The 16,686-nt window shown below is 37.2% G+C and overlaps 1 protein-coding gene across 2 annotated transcripts in view; it reads right to left on the reverse strand.

Moving 5' to 3' along the window:
• Positions 1-6,096: 6,096 nt before the first annotated feature.
• The window catches only part of PDGFC (platelet derived growth factor C), a 119,956-nt gene continuing 109,366 nt past the window's right edge, over positions 6,097-16,686 (reverse strand). For both annotated transcript variants that reach the window (XM_041427931.1, XM_041427932.1), the window contains 3 exons: positions 13,045-13,252; positions 7,391-7,608; positions 6,097-6,730 (listed from right to left, as the gene is read on the reverse strand). In XM_041427931.1, the coding sequence (XP_041283865.1) occupies positions 6,614-6,730; positions 7,391-7,608; positions 13,045-13,252 (543 nt within the window). In that variant the 3' untranslated portion in view covers positions 6,097-6,613. The remainder of the gene's footprint in view (positions 6,731-7,390; positions 7,609-13,044; positions 13,253-16,686) is intronic.

The following is a 16,686-nucleotide window of genomic DNA, read 5'->3' on the forward strand; positions in this document are numbered from 1 at the left end:
TGGTTGTGGTTAGTATAGCAGTGATATATTAATTTAGGTACTTTTATAGAATAAATTATTTATATAGAGAAACTTGTTCACTGCTTTCACACTGGAAAGAATGCTGTCTTTACTGATCTAAATGCAAGGGGAACTGCAACATTGCTTAAAAGCTCTATTGTTTTTTCACATTCCATCTGGCAAAAAGAATTTTTAAGTATTAGGATAGTTTAACTAGCTCTTCATCTTTTTTCCCCTTCCAGGAAGGCTAGGATGATGTCATTTGCCTTTACATATTTTCTCAAAGTAAAACAAGGACAATTCAACTTTGAAGAAGTGCATCCTTTCCACTGTGACTCCCAGGGGTCCTGGTCCCCAGCCCTGCATCCTGTGGGTATTTACACAGTGGCCTATCTCTGAGTTTGATAGTTATCATCATCCTGTGTGGCACCATTCCTGGCATTGCTGCCCCTGGACAACATGCCGTAAAATTGCTCTGATGTCATTTCCCAAATGACTAGAAACTCACATTCTCTACTTGCTCCTGTGAGGTACTTTTTGTCAGGGCAAAGTACTGCTAGCAAGTACGAGGGGAAAATGTCTATGTTTTTATGTGCTACATAAGGCAAAACCAAAACACAGAGAAACTGTTAAGGTAGAAATTTGGTAAGAGTTCAAAGGCTATTGCTTATACAAGAAACTTGATCTTACTTGAAAAATAAAGGTGTGATTTCACACAGGATATTGGCCTAGATATAGGCCACTTCCTATCACATAATGTACTATTATTTCACGTCCTTATCTCCAGTTTTTATCTTGAAAGCAATGATTAACAAAGCAGATATAAACCCTTAGAAGATTTTTCTGGGAGAAACTGAAGAATTTAACAGATCATAAACATTACAAGGCAATTTGATGCCTAGGTATATCCTTTACAGCATAAGAAAGTACTTGACTCTCTGCTTATTAATTCTTTGTTCTATGATGAGTTGAATATTTCAGTGTTAACACAAAGTTTTAATGTTTGTGGAAATTATATGTGTGTTACTCACAGAAAGGGATATTGGAAGGGACCCCTGCAAATCATGTGGTTCCAGTCCTTTGCTCAAACTGGGCCACCTACAGCCAGTTGGCCACATAATGTCCAGGTGGCTTTTGAATACCTACAGGCAGGAAAATCCCGTTGTGAAAACTCTACCAGTGCTGTGTTACTCTCACAGTGAGAAGGCCTTTCCTGATGTTCAGAGGGAAACTCCTGCTTTTCAGTTTGTATACATTAGTCACAGCTAAACAGACTTATTTTTGAGGCTTTTCATGTGGAGCATATCCTTTCTGGAGAACAGCAGTGGAATTTTTTTAATTTGAATTCCATACACCTTTCAGCTAGTCTGCTGTGACTTTTCAATTATGTCAAGGCACGAAAAAAAGCCAGTTTCTGCCTGACACCTCCTCTCCGCAAGTATACCAAAAGTCTGCTTCGCTTTCAAGCATAAAGATGCTACATGGTACCCATGACACTGATTTCTCCTCACTGAAAATATATTAGTCACAATAATAGAGATGTCACCCTGAAGGCTAAAACAATCAGGAGGTCCAGCCTTTTAAAACCTGAGGAAATACAGATTTATGTGTTTACTGGTTTTGAGGGTAATCACTCAATTTATGACAAAAAAAATACAGAATTAAAAAAACTATTAATGAGGGTGAAAAACAGCCTCTCTTCCAAAATTGTGGAAAACCTCTAAAAGAGTGAAATCAAAGTTCAAAACATTTTCTTTTTCTCAGTCTCTAAATGAAGCCTTTTGAACAAGGTAGTGAAGTTCATTTTACTACCTTTTGAGTTTCAAAGTTGCTAATTGTTCTGATCACTGTGTGATGCTGTTTTTGATATAATCCTAAACATTATGGCCTTCAGTCTTAAATAAGTTTCACTCTGAGACAAGAACCACCCCACAGATGTGTGAAGCAGGACAAAGACAGATAAACGAGCTTTCTCCCCAACCTTGCTAATTTACTGGGATTCTGCACAGTGAAAGGAAAGCAAGTCTACTGAGATGTGGTTTATCACTCACCCTAAACAGGAGAGACACCAGATCCAAGTTGGCTCGCATCTGTCTTCATTGAAGCAGAATCTGAAGAAAGCAATAAGGGCTTGAGTAAAATTGGCACTTCTGTCTTTACTTCATTAGGCAAAAAAAGCTGGCCAGATCAGCTATATGGAAAGCCATTCCAGACTCAGAACTCCTTAACACTCTTTGAGAACGCAATGTTTTGTTCAGAAAACAGGCCTGTTTATGAAGTATTCCCATGGATTAACCTTATGCACCTAACAGAGCTGCCTCAGCTGGGAGGGCCAGGCTTTGCCTCTATACTTTATGAAGACAGACCAGCTCAATGAAGGCTGATACAAAACAAGATTCAGAGCAGGAATATAGCTTATGTACTATCACAATTGCAAAAAAAGCTGTCATCTTTCTCCCATGACTGAGCTGTAAACTTATCTTTCTTACAGCAGTCTGGAAAAACTGCAGTGAGGCAACAGGCAAACTGTCTTCTCTGAAAAGTCTGTCCAATTTATGCTGAATTAAGCAACCATTTTTTTACAACATGATTTTGACAGATAAACAAAACCACTCTTCTTTGGTTTAAAAGGTGCACAAAAGGACTTTCAAAGGCAAATTGATAAAGCATCCCGTGCAAAAATTGATAAAAAGAGCAATCTTGCTGAAAGAAATTTAAATATCATATCACAGAGTCAGAAAAGTTGATCTACTTAGCTTCAGCATCTGGTTTGAACAAGAATCTTGCAACCATGATTCTTTAGCATTTCTGCATGATGTTTGGTGAGAATGTCTTCAATGGCAGCACTGTTATTGTATCTTCAGAAGTCAAACAGCAGTGTTTACATTGTAAATGTAAATGTTTATAATTTTTATTTTCAGAATTTGAGGAATCAAAATGAAACTATTTAAGCAGCTAGCATCTGAATTGCAAATTTTTAAGTTTCAACACAGCTCTTTGTTAGAAAGGAAATCAGGTAACAGCTTGCATTAGTTGATGCACTAGCTAATAAAAAAAAAAATCTTTGCGTTTCTATCTTTTTTTTCTCCACACACTCTATCATCCACACTTTATTTTTCTCCTCTTCTGCTGAAAAGGAGCTGTAAGCCTGTTCAACCAGGCAGACACAGAGCAAAAAAAGTCTTTTAAGAGCCAAGAGATCTGCCGTTAACGCCCTTGGTGAGTAAAGATTTGGTGCTTCTCCACGACTCCCATGCTGGCCACAGCTGACAGGAGGGCTCCTGGAATGTGAGTATCTACAGAATCCATAAACACAAGGCTCAACATCAGTCATCAGCTCCCCCACCTATTCCTCTGGAGGGAACAATTACTTCTGACTGAAGACATTTATTGGGCATAGGATAAAACCTACAAAATCCATTTGGAGCTACTTTATCCCACTTGGTTGTTTCCACTGTTTAGACTCATTAGAAACAGCCATTATTGCCAAACACCGATGCTTACATTAATGCAATTCAGGAATTCATGGCTTAAAGTACACAGCAACATTTAAAAAAAATCTCCACCAAGATGTAACATCAAAACTTGCAACTTCTATTCCACATTAGAAAATGCTTACTACCCACTTATGTCAATCTATTTCCACATATCCTTAGCATTCAGCTGCCATTCCTGTAGCTGTGAAAGGCACCGTTAACTGCTTGTTAGTAATTAATTATTAATATCTCCAGTCAGTTTTTACCACACCTTTTGCTTAGAAGTCACTCATGGCCAGGAGCAGCTGCTCTGCCTGACAGGACCGGGATGCAGCCCCAAGTAGGAGAACTGCACCCTTCACTGCTTCCTGCAGTTGGTGCCTTTCCTACATCCCCTCCTGTAAGAGAAATGAGCCTCTCCAGACTCTTTCAGCTAGGGAGGAGGTGAAGTGCCAAATCTCCTGAATGTCTGAGGAGAGGTGGAAAAATGAAGTCCTGGCAGAAGCAGTGCGAAGACAAAGCCTGAGCATGGAGATGAGGGGGAGGCACAGAGCTCAACAAGGCTCGGCATGAGGGTGGCAAAGAGAAATGGTGAGAAGGTGATACAAGGAGCAGAGGGGTAAGGAGCTCAAATACAGGCCCTTAGCAAGCAGCTGGGGAGGAAACTGGTTTAAGGAACTGGCAAGGAAGAAAGTGAGCCAGAGTGGGATAATAGGAAAAAAACTTCTTGTGACATTCGGAAAACATTACTCCCCATATCCCACATGGTTCCAGAAACTCCGCGTTACTCTGCTGCCACCAAATACCTACTCCAAAATTCATGACCAGTCTTTTTCTCCTAGCAAGTCTACAGAGAGGATGAGACTTCCTCCATTTTTTACAGCAGAATCTTCTGTAATAGAATTACATTTTTTGATTCTTCTGCTGAATTATGATGCCAGAGGCTATGATTTCTGTCTTTACCTTGACTTGCTGCTCAAAAGATCTTTAAATTAAAAAAAAAAAAAAAAACAACCAATAAAAAGGGACACAATTAATGCAAAAACATCCCCAACATCCATGCAAAACACTTCTGGTCAAAGACTCAAAACTCAAGTAAACCAGGTTCCTTGTCTGACCATAATTCTGCATTCTGATACAGGGTTAATATTCAGACTGGAAAATTATATGTCACATTTACATCAGGAATTGTTCTTACTGAGTAGGTGTTTGAGGGTGGGGACAAAATTAGAAGCCACCTGAATACTTTCCAAAACTGGTATCAGAAAGTCATACTAACTTGCAAAAAAACCCCAGATTTTCATCAGAATTCACTTTCACTATGGAAACAATAGCAGAAGATGTTATTTCAATCTGATGGCTTCATATCCACACAATTTTGAACATTTTGAATGTTTGTAGAAATAGCATCACATTAATTCCTCTCCTTTTTCTTCTTGTGTATTTACAGTAATGCAGAATTAATAAAGCAAGTGGAAGTCTTGGCAACAGAAGACTTTTGTTTTCAGAGCTGACTTTCAAAATGGTAAGAGAAAATCACCATCCTAACTTTTCCCATTAAACTGTATACTGACAGATTCAAATATGCAACCACACTGAAACATTTATTCTCCCAAAATTAGCATTATTACTTTATTTTGTGATTCATTACAATCTGAAAATCCAATAGTCAAAAAAATAAACTAGGCATAATGTTAAAGCATTTTACAAGCAAAATACTTTACTGTTTCCGTTTCAATTTGCATGGGGTGGGATAAGTGTATGGGTTAAAGAATAAAACATACAGAAGAACAATACCATAGAGTTCATCAAACTGCACTGCAGAGTGTTACATTCCTGTGAGTGAACAGCACTTAAGCAGCTGTTTCTGTCAATGGAAAACCATACACTTCACCATTGACAAGGCTGCCTTCCCATGACCATGATGCATCATGATGGCTGCAAGCCACTGGTTTCTTTTCTTACATTGTAGGCCATTCTCCTTTAAAGAAATTAAAGAGTTAAACAAGCCAGAATGCATCCATCTATGCTCATTTCTTTTCTACCTGAACAAAGGACAGCATGGAGAGAGGGAATTTTTAAAGTCAACTTTTGAAACTGGTTATAGTAACCTGTGTCTCTCATATTTTTAGTCTCATGGAGCTAGCAAGCTTAGAGCTTCATCCACACATCTCTGTCTCCTATTACCGTGCATCCAGGTGAAAAACCTGTACTTTTCACTTTGTAGAAACAAACTGCAAAGAGATCATGCTTCTTTCCCACTGCAGTCACATATCTGTTCCTCCAACTGTATAAGTCTGGCTTTAAAGTCTCACAAAACTAAAAAATAGTTGATCTAGGTTGTAATTAAAAAAAAAGAATATTAAATACCTTTGGTAAAAATAGATATATTTAACAAGTTTAGAAAAGCAAATAGTTATATCGTCAAAAGGAGAGTATAAAAATGTACACGATAAAAAATAACAAACACACAAAAAAAATCATCAGCCATAGTAGTAAGAATAAAGGCACTGATCTTTTCAATGTTTGCTTCCTTAGCTCACATTATTGTCCAGTCTTCCTTCTAAAAGGCAGGAGCTTTACTAGAGCATATGGAAAAATCCAGTCCTTCCTACCAGCATTAGACAAATTAAATTTAATTCAGAAAAAGACAGTCTGTTTTAACCCAAGTTTATACAACAGAGAACGGTTTGATTTAGAGTACGTAGGAGTAGCTGAACACAGAAAGATTTCAGGTGTTTTCAACCAGAGGCCAGATGTACTCGAGCTGTAGAAATGAGACAGCCAGCAGGATCAAGTCTCCATGATGTCAGCCTTCTAAATCTATTTTTTACTCCTAAATTATAAATCCATGTATTGCCAAGAAAATTGTGGGGGACAACAACAATACATATATTTTAATTCCCTCATTGATGCCTTTCTCCCATCCTTTCACTGGGCCTCCAAACAGAGCTGTCACACAACATATAATCCCAGTTTGGCTTCTCCTCTTTTTAGAGCTCACTGTAAATCTTCAAGACGGAAGATCCCCAAAGCAAACAACTGAGATTACAGAAGGAGATAATGCACAAGCCCCATAATAGAATCAGCCATTGATTGAATGTGCTTTGAAAGAAAACAGCACAATTATATCATGTTTATCCTTCAGTATTCCTTTTGCACACACAGTCACACTCCTCGTGGTGTTCCAAAGGTACATCTGTCAATGATTTATGCAATCCCCGGACACCAGTCCTTGGCTTCAGCTGAAGAACCTGAAGGAGAAAAAGCCAAGCATCAAAAAAACAGCAAGTGCTTCATCACACACCTAGACTGTGAGCTAGATTGCACTGGAAACCCACCGGATGACACGAAGCATATTAAAACTGAATTTCTTCATTAATTCCACCCACTCGTTACTACTTTTGCTTTTACCTCAAGCCATTTACAAAATTGATTAAATCATGTTGAACACAATTGAATCATGTTGCTTTACCAAAGAAGAGTCTTTCAATTTCAGATTTCCACTTAATTTTATTTAAGAGCAAACAGTAGAGTCAACCCAATTAGAAAATTCTATAATAAATAATTTTGGCTATAAATTTATAGCAGTGGAAATGAACAAATATTTGTTTCTTCATAAAGTCGATATCTACCACTAGAGAAAGAAGAATGAAAGGTATGGTTGTGATGTGTCTGAACTGCACCAGTAAATACCTTGGAAATTAATTAATAGTTACACAGAAAAGAATATTAATAAGAAAGAGTTTACCTTTTTCAATGCAATACCTAATCAAAATGCTAAAAAATTATTTACTAAAAGTGCAATACATAAAATATTAAAATATTAATGTTGGTGCATTAATTTTATTAAAAATAAATGCCCTGATTGGCTTTCAGTGTTTCCAACATGCAGACATAAAAATAGTGCATACCTCATGGTATTTTTTGGTGACTTTTGTTGGCACACATTGGCACTCGTTGCAGCTCTGCTGACAACAGGCACAGTTTCCACCACAGCGTTTCACCAGCAGGCACAGCGGCCAGAAGATGGTATCCGTTCTCTTCAGCTCCTCCCTCAGCGACACCGAGAAGTTGCGCGGGGTGCAGCTGTACAGCCGCGCCTCCTCCTTCAGGAGGTTCAGATCCACCACTGCAAAGAGACAGAGAAAACTGCGCTTGCCCCATCTGCAATCCAAACTCCTTTGTGGCTGATCAACTTCAGCGGTGCAGAACCCATGGGGAAGGTTCACTTTTGTGCCGGTTCAGCACAGAAGTGCAGTACTGCGGTTCTATGAACACCCATGAAACTCCAATGGAATGATCACACAGTGATATTCACCAATTATTGTATAACTCTGGCAAAGTTGGTTACACCCAAAGCAAGATTTGGCTGCTATGTTCCAGTACATGTTTTATCAAATCAACCCTAATGGAAGTCACTTTGTTCACACTAATACTCTGAGTTCTAGTGTTGCTATTCTACGGTCATTTTGGATTGGAGAAACACACACAGAGCAATTAAGAATCCTGCAAAACTTCAGGGACATTTTTAATTCATTTGCAATAAAGCATTCAAACTTCTTGTTCCAATTTCAATTATCACTTCTTTGCTAGGGCATTTTAATTATAAGAATGACACCATCCATATCTAAGCAGAAGTCACTTATATGGACTAAGAACTTCAAGAATTTTTCATCAGCAGGAAATTCTGCATAGAATAAATAACTGTACAAGAGTGTATATCTATATAACCATGAGCAGGTTCCATTTTCTCCTCCCTCTCCATAGCAGCATATATATGATTTTCTGTTGTTTCACTAGCTTTCATTTTCTCTTGATGTGTCTTAAAAAAAAGTTCCTCCTTGTAAGCAAACTAAGTTGAAGTGCAAGTTAAAGATATTAATATTTGGCACCAGTTTCCCTATAAACTGGTTCCACTGTATTATAGTAAAGCTTCACTGTTTCACTGGTTGAACTGCAAGTTCATGAAAAGATCTGAAAGACGACAAGCTCCTTTATGTTCATCTTAGCTGCACAGTCAAGAGCTAACAAGCCTTGAAAGAAGCAGTTAAAATTGGGAAAACAATGAATAAGACTGGGGGAAAAAAGTGAGAAGCAATGTCAATTGAATTTATTTCAGAAAAGTCAGACTATAATGATCATGATCTAAGATGTTTTGTCTGAAGTGTTTTTTCTCCACACCTACCATTAAGGAACAGAAGTGATATCTAATTCACAGGGATACTACTCTCTCTAGTAAAAAACAAAAAAGATAAAGAGAAAATGAAAATCCTATGATAACATGGCTATTGAGATGAGTGAAACAGGCTGAATAATGTGCCAAAGACCTTTAACCATCTGGTTTTAAGCTAAATCAAGAGAAAAATAGGGGGAAAAAGAACCCTAGTGCATTAATATAGCTTAAAAATTACTTTAACGTCATCTATTCATAAATAAAAATAAATACAATAAAGCTAAAATAAGTTTGTGAACTGAATCACCCTCTAGAGAAATATCTTTTTTTCCCTCTCTACAATGTAAAGAGCCTCAAGAGGTCATCAAGAAGAACTTCAGCCTATCAAGGCATGATAATTCCTCCTAATTCTATTTAAACACATAAGACATAAAAAAAATTGGGAAGCTGAATTTCTTTAGCAGAAACGCTCACTGGTACTCTCCATGGAGCAGATCTTTGGGAAGGAATTTCAATCCTTGTTCCTTCAAACATTTCTTTTGCAGGCATATCCACATACTGGCATATATAAGTAAGGATTTATTGTTGTGAAAGGTCAGTTAAACACACTGAAGCCTTTTCTTTGCTTGCACTCACAGTGAATGCCAAGCTGGGGAACTTCATTCCATCACTATCAGGTTAACATAGGCTCCTAAATAAACAAACTGAATTTTAAGAGGGAGGAGTGTGTAATAACTCCAATAAAGTTACTGATAGGACACCAGCCTGCCTCCCACACTGCAAGAGCATTCCTTGGAGAAAGTTGAGAAGAGAGCAGAGGAAAAGAGAGACAAAACTTCCAGGGGAGAGATTCACTGTGAGAAACCAGAAATTATTTAAGCCCTTCTGATCATCTAATAGCTCTAGGCAGAGTCACTTAAAAGGTGGATGTGTCTACCTCCATTAATCAAGGACTGTGGACAGGAATGGAGTATTTCTTTCTTCTGTAATGTTTTCAAATGTATAATAATTGAGCTGCCGGAATGAGGATAAAATGCCTGAAGCACACTGTGAGAAGTGCTAGTTCTGCTAATACTTTCTCCTGGAAGATTGTTTCTGCAGAGACTGATATGCTTGGTGCAGTGAATTTGAAGGAGCTAATCTCATGTGCTGCTCAGCCCTTCACCATGGGATATTGAAAGTGAAAGTGGGCACTGGCACCTCTTCCAGCAGGCCCACGGAGCAGCGGGAGAGAGATTCTTGTGTGGTGATGACCTTCTCCATTGCCTCCTGCCTTCTGGCAGCAGCAGAGGAATGCATCAATTTCCACACCTACAGCTAGCTTAGTTATAGAGAAAAGGGCAATGTGCTAAAATAAACAAGATTTTACTCACTTTGTCACAAAAAAGAAATCAATTTGAACTCAACCCCTCAGACCTGCAGACATTAATTTTAAAAGGGTTCTGCTGGAGAACACACGGCCAGCTCTTAGCAGACATCTTTCAGTGTGCTGTACTGTTACAACAGGCTTCAGGAGAGATCAACAAATGTCATGTTTGATTTCCATGCTTTACTAAAATGTACTAAGGTATACTCTCTACATTTGTATACCTTGTATATTGCTATAATACCTCACAATGAACCCTTGCCCTATCTTATGTAATTCAATTTCATTAAAAGGTCTGTGGCAAATTTATCTAGTGCTTATATAATCACTTCTTTGAAGTGTGTGAATGAAGCTGTTATTTTTTCAAAGAGTAGCTGTCTGTTCAAAATTTATTTTAACACACTGTGGGCATGAAACTAGATGAGAGAATGTATATATTCCCTTAAAAGTGTTTACTTAACCACAATAAAAGGTTATGCGGATTTCCCAAGTGCACTGAGTTACAGTACCTGTTATAATGTGAACATTTAAACACTCCTTCAACTTGGCTTCCACTAATGTATCATGTTTGACACAACAGTCAAGGTTCTTTTGTCTACCACTAGCTCAGGAGGAGTGAAAGGCTCTGCAGTAGCACATAAATGGGAAGCACTAAAATAAAAATAAGTGAAGCAGAAAAAATCTAGATGCAGGTAGGCCTACAGTAAAGTGTATATCAAGAGTGTGCCGACACTGGCACACGCAACTGAACTAATCCATGTTCACAGCAGCCTGAAATTAAGTGTGTTATGCAATTGGCAATGCAATTTGCTGGCATCTTCTGGATGTGTATCGAGTACCACAGGGAAACTTCTTTCCCAAAACATTTTTCCAGCTGGATACTGTTCTCAAAGTCAATGAAACAAATTAAATTCCAGTTGGGGCTCTTGTGTGTGAGCACAGCAGCAGAATGGTTTTCATTCCCAAGCACTTTGGAGATGTTCCTAGGGATGTAAGTTTCTCACTGGCTTTTACAATAGGAGCTGTTACAAAATCTCAAGCAAGAAGTGGGGTATAAATAAAAAAATAAAATGACATAACTTGTACAAAACCCACAACTGCTAAGGACTACACTTTGACTGGGACTAGTTTTTTCCTCCTTAAAGAGATTTCAGAATATGATCTAAAGATTATACATAGATTTCAGTGGGAAGTGATGGGATATTTTTTTTTTTGCAGAGCAAAATATATTTATTTTTAAGCATGTTTAATAGTATAAAAGAATTTAGAACTATATTTCGACATCAAAGCCTCTGAACTTGGTTTTTCTTATTTTTTTGACTAGAAGTTTTTGTAAGCATTTTATCCAGAGAAAACATCAGAGACAGAAGTTCTCTGGAATTTAGATTGTCTAAATATAGTTTTTTCATACAAATTATTATGTAGGAGTAGAGGATATTTCTCTACATAAGATACACTTTTAATAACTTCTTTATGAAAACAGGACAGTAATTTAGCTTTTACACTGAAACACTGTAAAAATGAAACTGATCTAATCATGAATGAAAGAGTTTGAATAAAGCAAAAAAATTTAGGATATGCCCTTCCCACAAACATCTCTTATAAAGGTTTTGAAATACAGCCAACATGCTTCTTGAGAGAATATCATGGGAAAAAAATTAAAAAGAAGAAAAATGTTTTGCTTTTCCTATCTATTGAATAGTCCTATGCCATTTCAACTGGACACATTTTCCACCTCAGACTATTATATTACAGACTCAGTAATGCAGTCTGAGGGTGGTCTCTAAGACAAATGTGGCAATACCATGATATGTTTATTCAGTGAAAAAAATCTATTTCAGCATCTAATTAGAAGCCTTTAAAAGATTTACTTTGATAGTTTCTTTCTAGTATGTGTCTTGCAGGGAGTTTCTTTTGTCAATATAGATGTTATCCAACACCTGCATTTTGTTTTTCTCCCAATTCCTGTGTGCTTATGGCATGCATTTGGCAAATACTAAATCTCTTTAATTAAGGAAGCATTAAATGACTATCTGAGAGCTTTTAAAGATGTTTCCTCCTCTTCGGCTCATAATTTAGCTGCTCTATGCACAGCTATAGCAATATGGATAGGGTACAAAGGCTGATTTCTGGGCTCTGATCTAAGAATTATCTGTCAAACCCTTAAATTTGAGCTATGCAAGGTTCTACTTCCTTCCCTTTCTTGCTGATCAGATGATAATCTTCTAGTTTATATCCACCAACAGGGAAGTCTGTTCAGTTATGCTCATATGTTTTCATTTTCATGCTGTATGGCGGACAAGGAAGGTGGTATTGCCTTCCTGCTATCCATGTTTATCCATAAACATGAAATAGTGGGTAGCATCTGGATGGGATGTGGCAGGAAATTCAGGAGTGTCAGATGTAGAAGGAAGAAAATGAGTTGCTGATCAACAGACCTACAAAATTTGAAAACACAGTATACTTTACTTCTGATGAATTGACAACTGCATGATCAACCCAGACATGGACATTTCTTAAGGTGTCATCAATGAGAAACATTTAGGTATTGCTCTCAATTCATTTCATGTAGAGACTGGAAAAATTTACGGGAAATAAAAAAAATCATTCACATGATACAGTAAGTGTAAGACATTACCTACCTCAAATTAAAATAAAGTTTTTGCCCTCCATAAAAAAAGAAACCTACAAATTTCAAATATGTTACCCTATTAAGATGCCCTGCTACTTTAGGGAAATAAAGATCTCCCAGGTTGCCTACAGGAAACTGCTGTGTTTGCTTTTTTTTTTTTTTTTTTAATTCCACATTGCTGCCCTATCCTGCTAAATTCCTTTAAGTTTTGAGTTTAGCTATTGTCCTTTTTCAAATAATACAATTTTGAGGACAGTGAAGAACAATGGAACCTGCTCTCTTTCTAACGTATTCCTCTATTCGAACCAAAACTCAAAGTGAAGAACGCTCTTAATTCTTTGTCAAGAAATCATACCCGTAGCAAGCTGCAAGGCCAGACAGAAGAGTAAATTACCTCTTGACTTCCTCCCATGAATGTATGCTTTCCCAAGAAGCTGCCACGTTGGCCTGTACAAATCTTCCAAATCCAGCTGCCACCGATCTGGTTCGAGATAGCGGATAAGGTCTTCCACGGTGCTAAACCCAGCGACGGCGTTGTTTAATACATCCAAGGGCAAGGCTGAGGGGGGTAGCAGGGATGGGCTGGGTGCTTCTGTGTGGTGCTGCAATCAAACCCAAGAGAAGAGCACCAGTCAGAGGGTTAATGGATCTGCTCTGACAAAGTGCGGTACTTTACCCAGTTACATAGCTGGGAAAGTTTATAAGTGGATAGCTTGTTTCCAAAGTACGGTTTATCTAATAAGACAAATGACAAAAGTCAAAAAGTACCTAATTATTCTTTAGCAACAACTGTAAACAAACTTCCACTGCAGAGTTTGCCTACTTCTTATATTTTCAGCCTTGCAGCTAGCACGCCACTACACCTGTCCTTTGAAGATGTTCACTGAGTGACGGATGGGACTTTAGAAACAGAACAAAAGGTGATTTAAAAATATGGCCCCATTTACAGGCATTTCCCAAACCCCTCTAGAAATCTGACACATTTCACATTCTGCCTCTCCTCAGAAACTTAGCCACAATCTTCGTCTTCTCGTCCTTCAATGCAAATATTAACATACCCCAGTACAAAGACAGCAAATATTCTTGCTTTCATCTAATAAAAAAAAAAAAAAGCACCAGTTGTGTTTCATGCAGTGCTAAGAATTATGTTTCTGGTTAAACAATAATGACCAATGTAATAACAACATCTGGCAAAACTAAAATTATTTCTCCCTTACAAAGAGAAAAAAATGTTCCAAATGAAATCGAAAGTATTTAAACATTGAAATTGAGTCCTGAAAAAGTACTTTACCACAGCACAAATCTCATTGACAAGCTCAGTGGACAGGAGTACTTAGTCACAGACAATTCAAGCAAAGTGAGGCATCTGTTTTTGTTCACTCTACAATCTGTTTTAAAATTATGCATTGATTTGCATTTTCAAAAGAGTAAAAAAATGGCAGGAACGTAAGCCTAAGTAGGAAGCTGCTTCTGAAGCACCTGCAGTTTAGGCTTCAGGCTTTTCTGTATGCAGACATTACTACAGACATTATGTCCACAGTAATGCACCAGAGCAATTCATCTGGCTCATGTAAGAAGGATGAAGAAAAATTTGAACGTGCTGCCAATTTGGGGGATGGAGAGGACAAGACTATGTGTTTATATAGATATCTATATTTAAAAATCCTCATACCACTTAGTGCCAAAATGGCACTGTCAGCATTGCAATGTGAAGTGTGTATATACTATAATTTTTTCCATCTATAATGTCAGATCAATGGTAGGGTAGTCATTTACCTTTTCAAGATGGTCAGGGAAATTGATGAGACATGTAACAGTTATGATGGAAAAGGAGATTTAGTACAACACTCAGCAGAAGTTTTCTAAAATATATACTCCTGTGGTAGCTGCATCCCATACCAATAATATTTTATTTTCTGTCCTCTAGATTCTATTAAATATATAAAATTTTGGTTTCAGCTAAATGTGTGGTTGAAAGAGCAGCCAAATGGGAATAACCACCATGGCCTTCCTATTTTTTTGCTTGAAGGCTTTCTCTACAACTTCAAGAAATGCAGCCACTAGAAGGATTTGTGCTGCTTTGTAACTGGAAGTCTTGCAAAAATAATACAACACATAGATTAAGTGTTCTGCTACTGTTAATTTTACAATATTTTCATCTTGCTAATCTTTTCAAATAGAGTTGGTGAAACAGTTGTTTCCCATCCTGGATGAATGTGGTTTTCAAAATACTAAAATATTTCTTCTTCTCTTTGCTCCATTGCCTGCATTAAAAATAGTAACATGTTAATCCATCTATTCGATTATGATAATAAAGCAACAGATTCTGGTGTATAATTTAAATAGTTGCTCTTAGCAAAATATGCTCCTTAGCAAGCTTCAGAACAGTGCTGTGACACTGTAATTCAGATGGTCAAAAAAGAAAACTTTCCTAAATTTTTCTTCCTGTTTTTCTCCCCAATGCTGAAACAGTCACATTTCCTGGTTTGAAGGCGCAGGGTTTTACTAAAGTGAAAAACAAAATCAACGGTAGAACTCATAACTGAAGTAAAAAAAAAAAAAAAATTCTTCTATTTTGTTTTCAGCTGAAGAATTTACTTCAGTGTCTTACTTCTGCTGGGACTTTTGTTGGCAGAGAAACAGGTGGATTCTAGAAGAATATGTATTGATCTACAATCTATTTCCATATTTACAACTTACAACATCTACACTAAATGTTACATATGTAGCAAGTAATCCATCAGTTAATGGTATTCTGGATTCAATATGCATTTGCCTGAGTTAAAATGTTGTGAGGATATAGGGAATCATTGCACTTAATGGTAACACAATTAAAATTGCCATCACTTTCTAGTCATTCTCACAGCAGCCCAAAACAGAAAGAAAAAGTATTTGAAACAGCAAAATCATACAGCTTTGAATGTTTTAGAATAAAGTCATTAGATCTCAGGATTAAGAATGTTTTCTTCCAATACTTTTTAATGTTAGTTAATTTATATGACAGTTAAAATGTACCAAAGATTAAAAATTATTGATATCATAGAGCTATAAAGGCTGTATATTGAATTTGTGACATATAACCTTTATGAAATCTCAATTCAATAAACTGTTCAAGATAAATGGTACTTCTAATTATACTTTACATTGTTTTTACTTGCTAGAGGATACTAATTATTTTATAATTTAAATCTTTCGGACAGAACATCCAGGGCAGCCTAAGTGGTAATCCTTCCAGTGACTAAAACTATATATTGGAATTCTATACAATTTATAATTTCACTTGACTTTCTCAAAGTTTGTCATCTATAGGCATAGTTTACTCATACAATAAGGTTTTACTCACAGAGCAGAAAGCAGAAATTACTTGATGCAAGAAATTAAAACTCGACTTCATTGATGTTACACACCTTTTAGAACAAGCAAATGTGAAACTTCAGCATAACTCTGAAAAGTAACATCATAGTTGCAACTCAGAAATGCTGAAATAATTCCTACCTGAAGCTTTCAGTCACTTTATAGTAAGTCTGTCACTCCTGTTGCAATTTAATCTGCATTTCTCTAGGCAGCCCTACCTGGATGCCTCACTCCACCTGCATGGCTGACACTCACTGGTGTTCTCCAGGCACTCCATGTGCTGTGCCATCACACCAGCAGCCAGTGGGTGTCAGAGAGAGCCCTGCCATTTCACAGCAGAATGGGGCTGGGAAAGCCTCCCCGGAGGATCACTGATAATCTCTAGCTGTTTTGCTGCTCAGCATTGACGGAGATAATGATCTGATAATGAAGCAGCCACCTGTCAAGTGGACATTTATTCTATAGATGGCATCACCTAATTTACTCCACAGAAATTTCTCATGTCTCCCTTAACAGGTCATCTAAAAAATAATCAACCTTTTATTTAACATAAATTTATTTATCTGACAGGGGAGATACAACCCAAGATCCAAAATATCTTTTCTGATGGAAACCATTTTCTGAGAAGTGATGTTCTCCATACTCTGCTATAATAAATACTTATTGACAGTAAACACTTGTT

Source organism: Onychostruthus taczanowskii, unplaced genomic scaffold, assembly GCF_017590055.1.
Source record: "Onychostruthus taczanowskii isolate IOZ18803 unplaced genomic scaffold, ASM1759005v1 scaffold12, whole genome shotgun sequence".
Lineage (NCBI taxonomy): Eukaryota > Metazoa > Chordata > Aves > Passeriformes > Passeridae > Onychostruthus > Onychostruthus taczanowskii.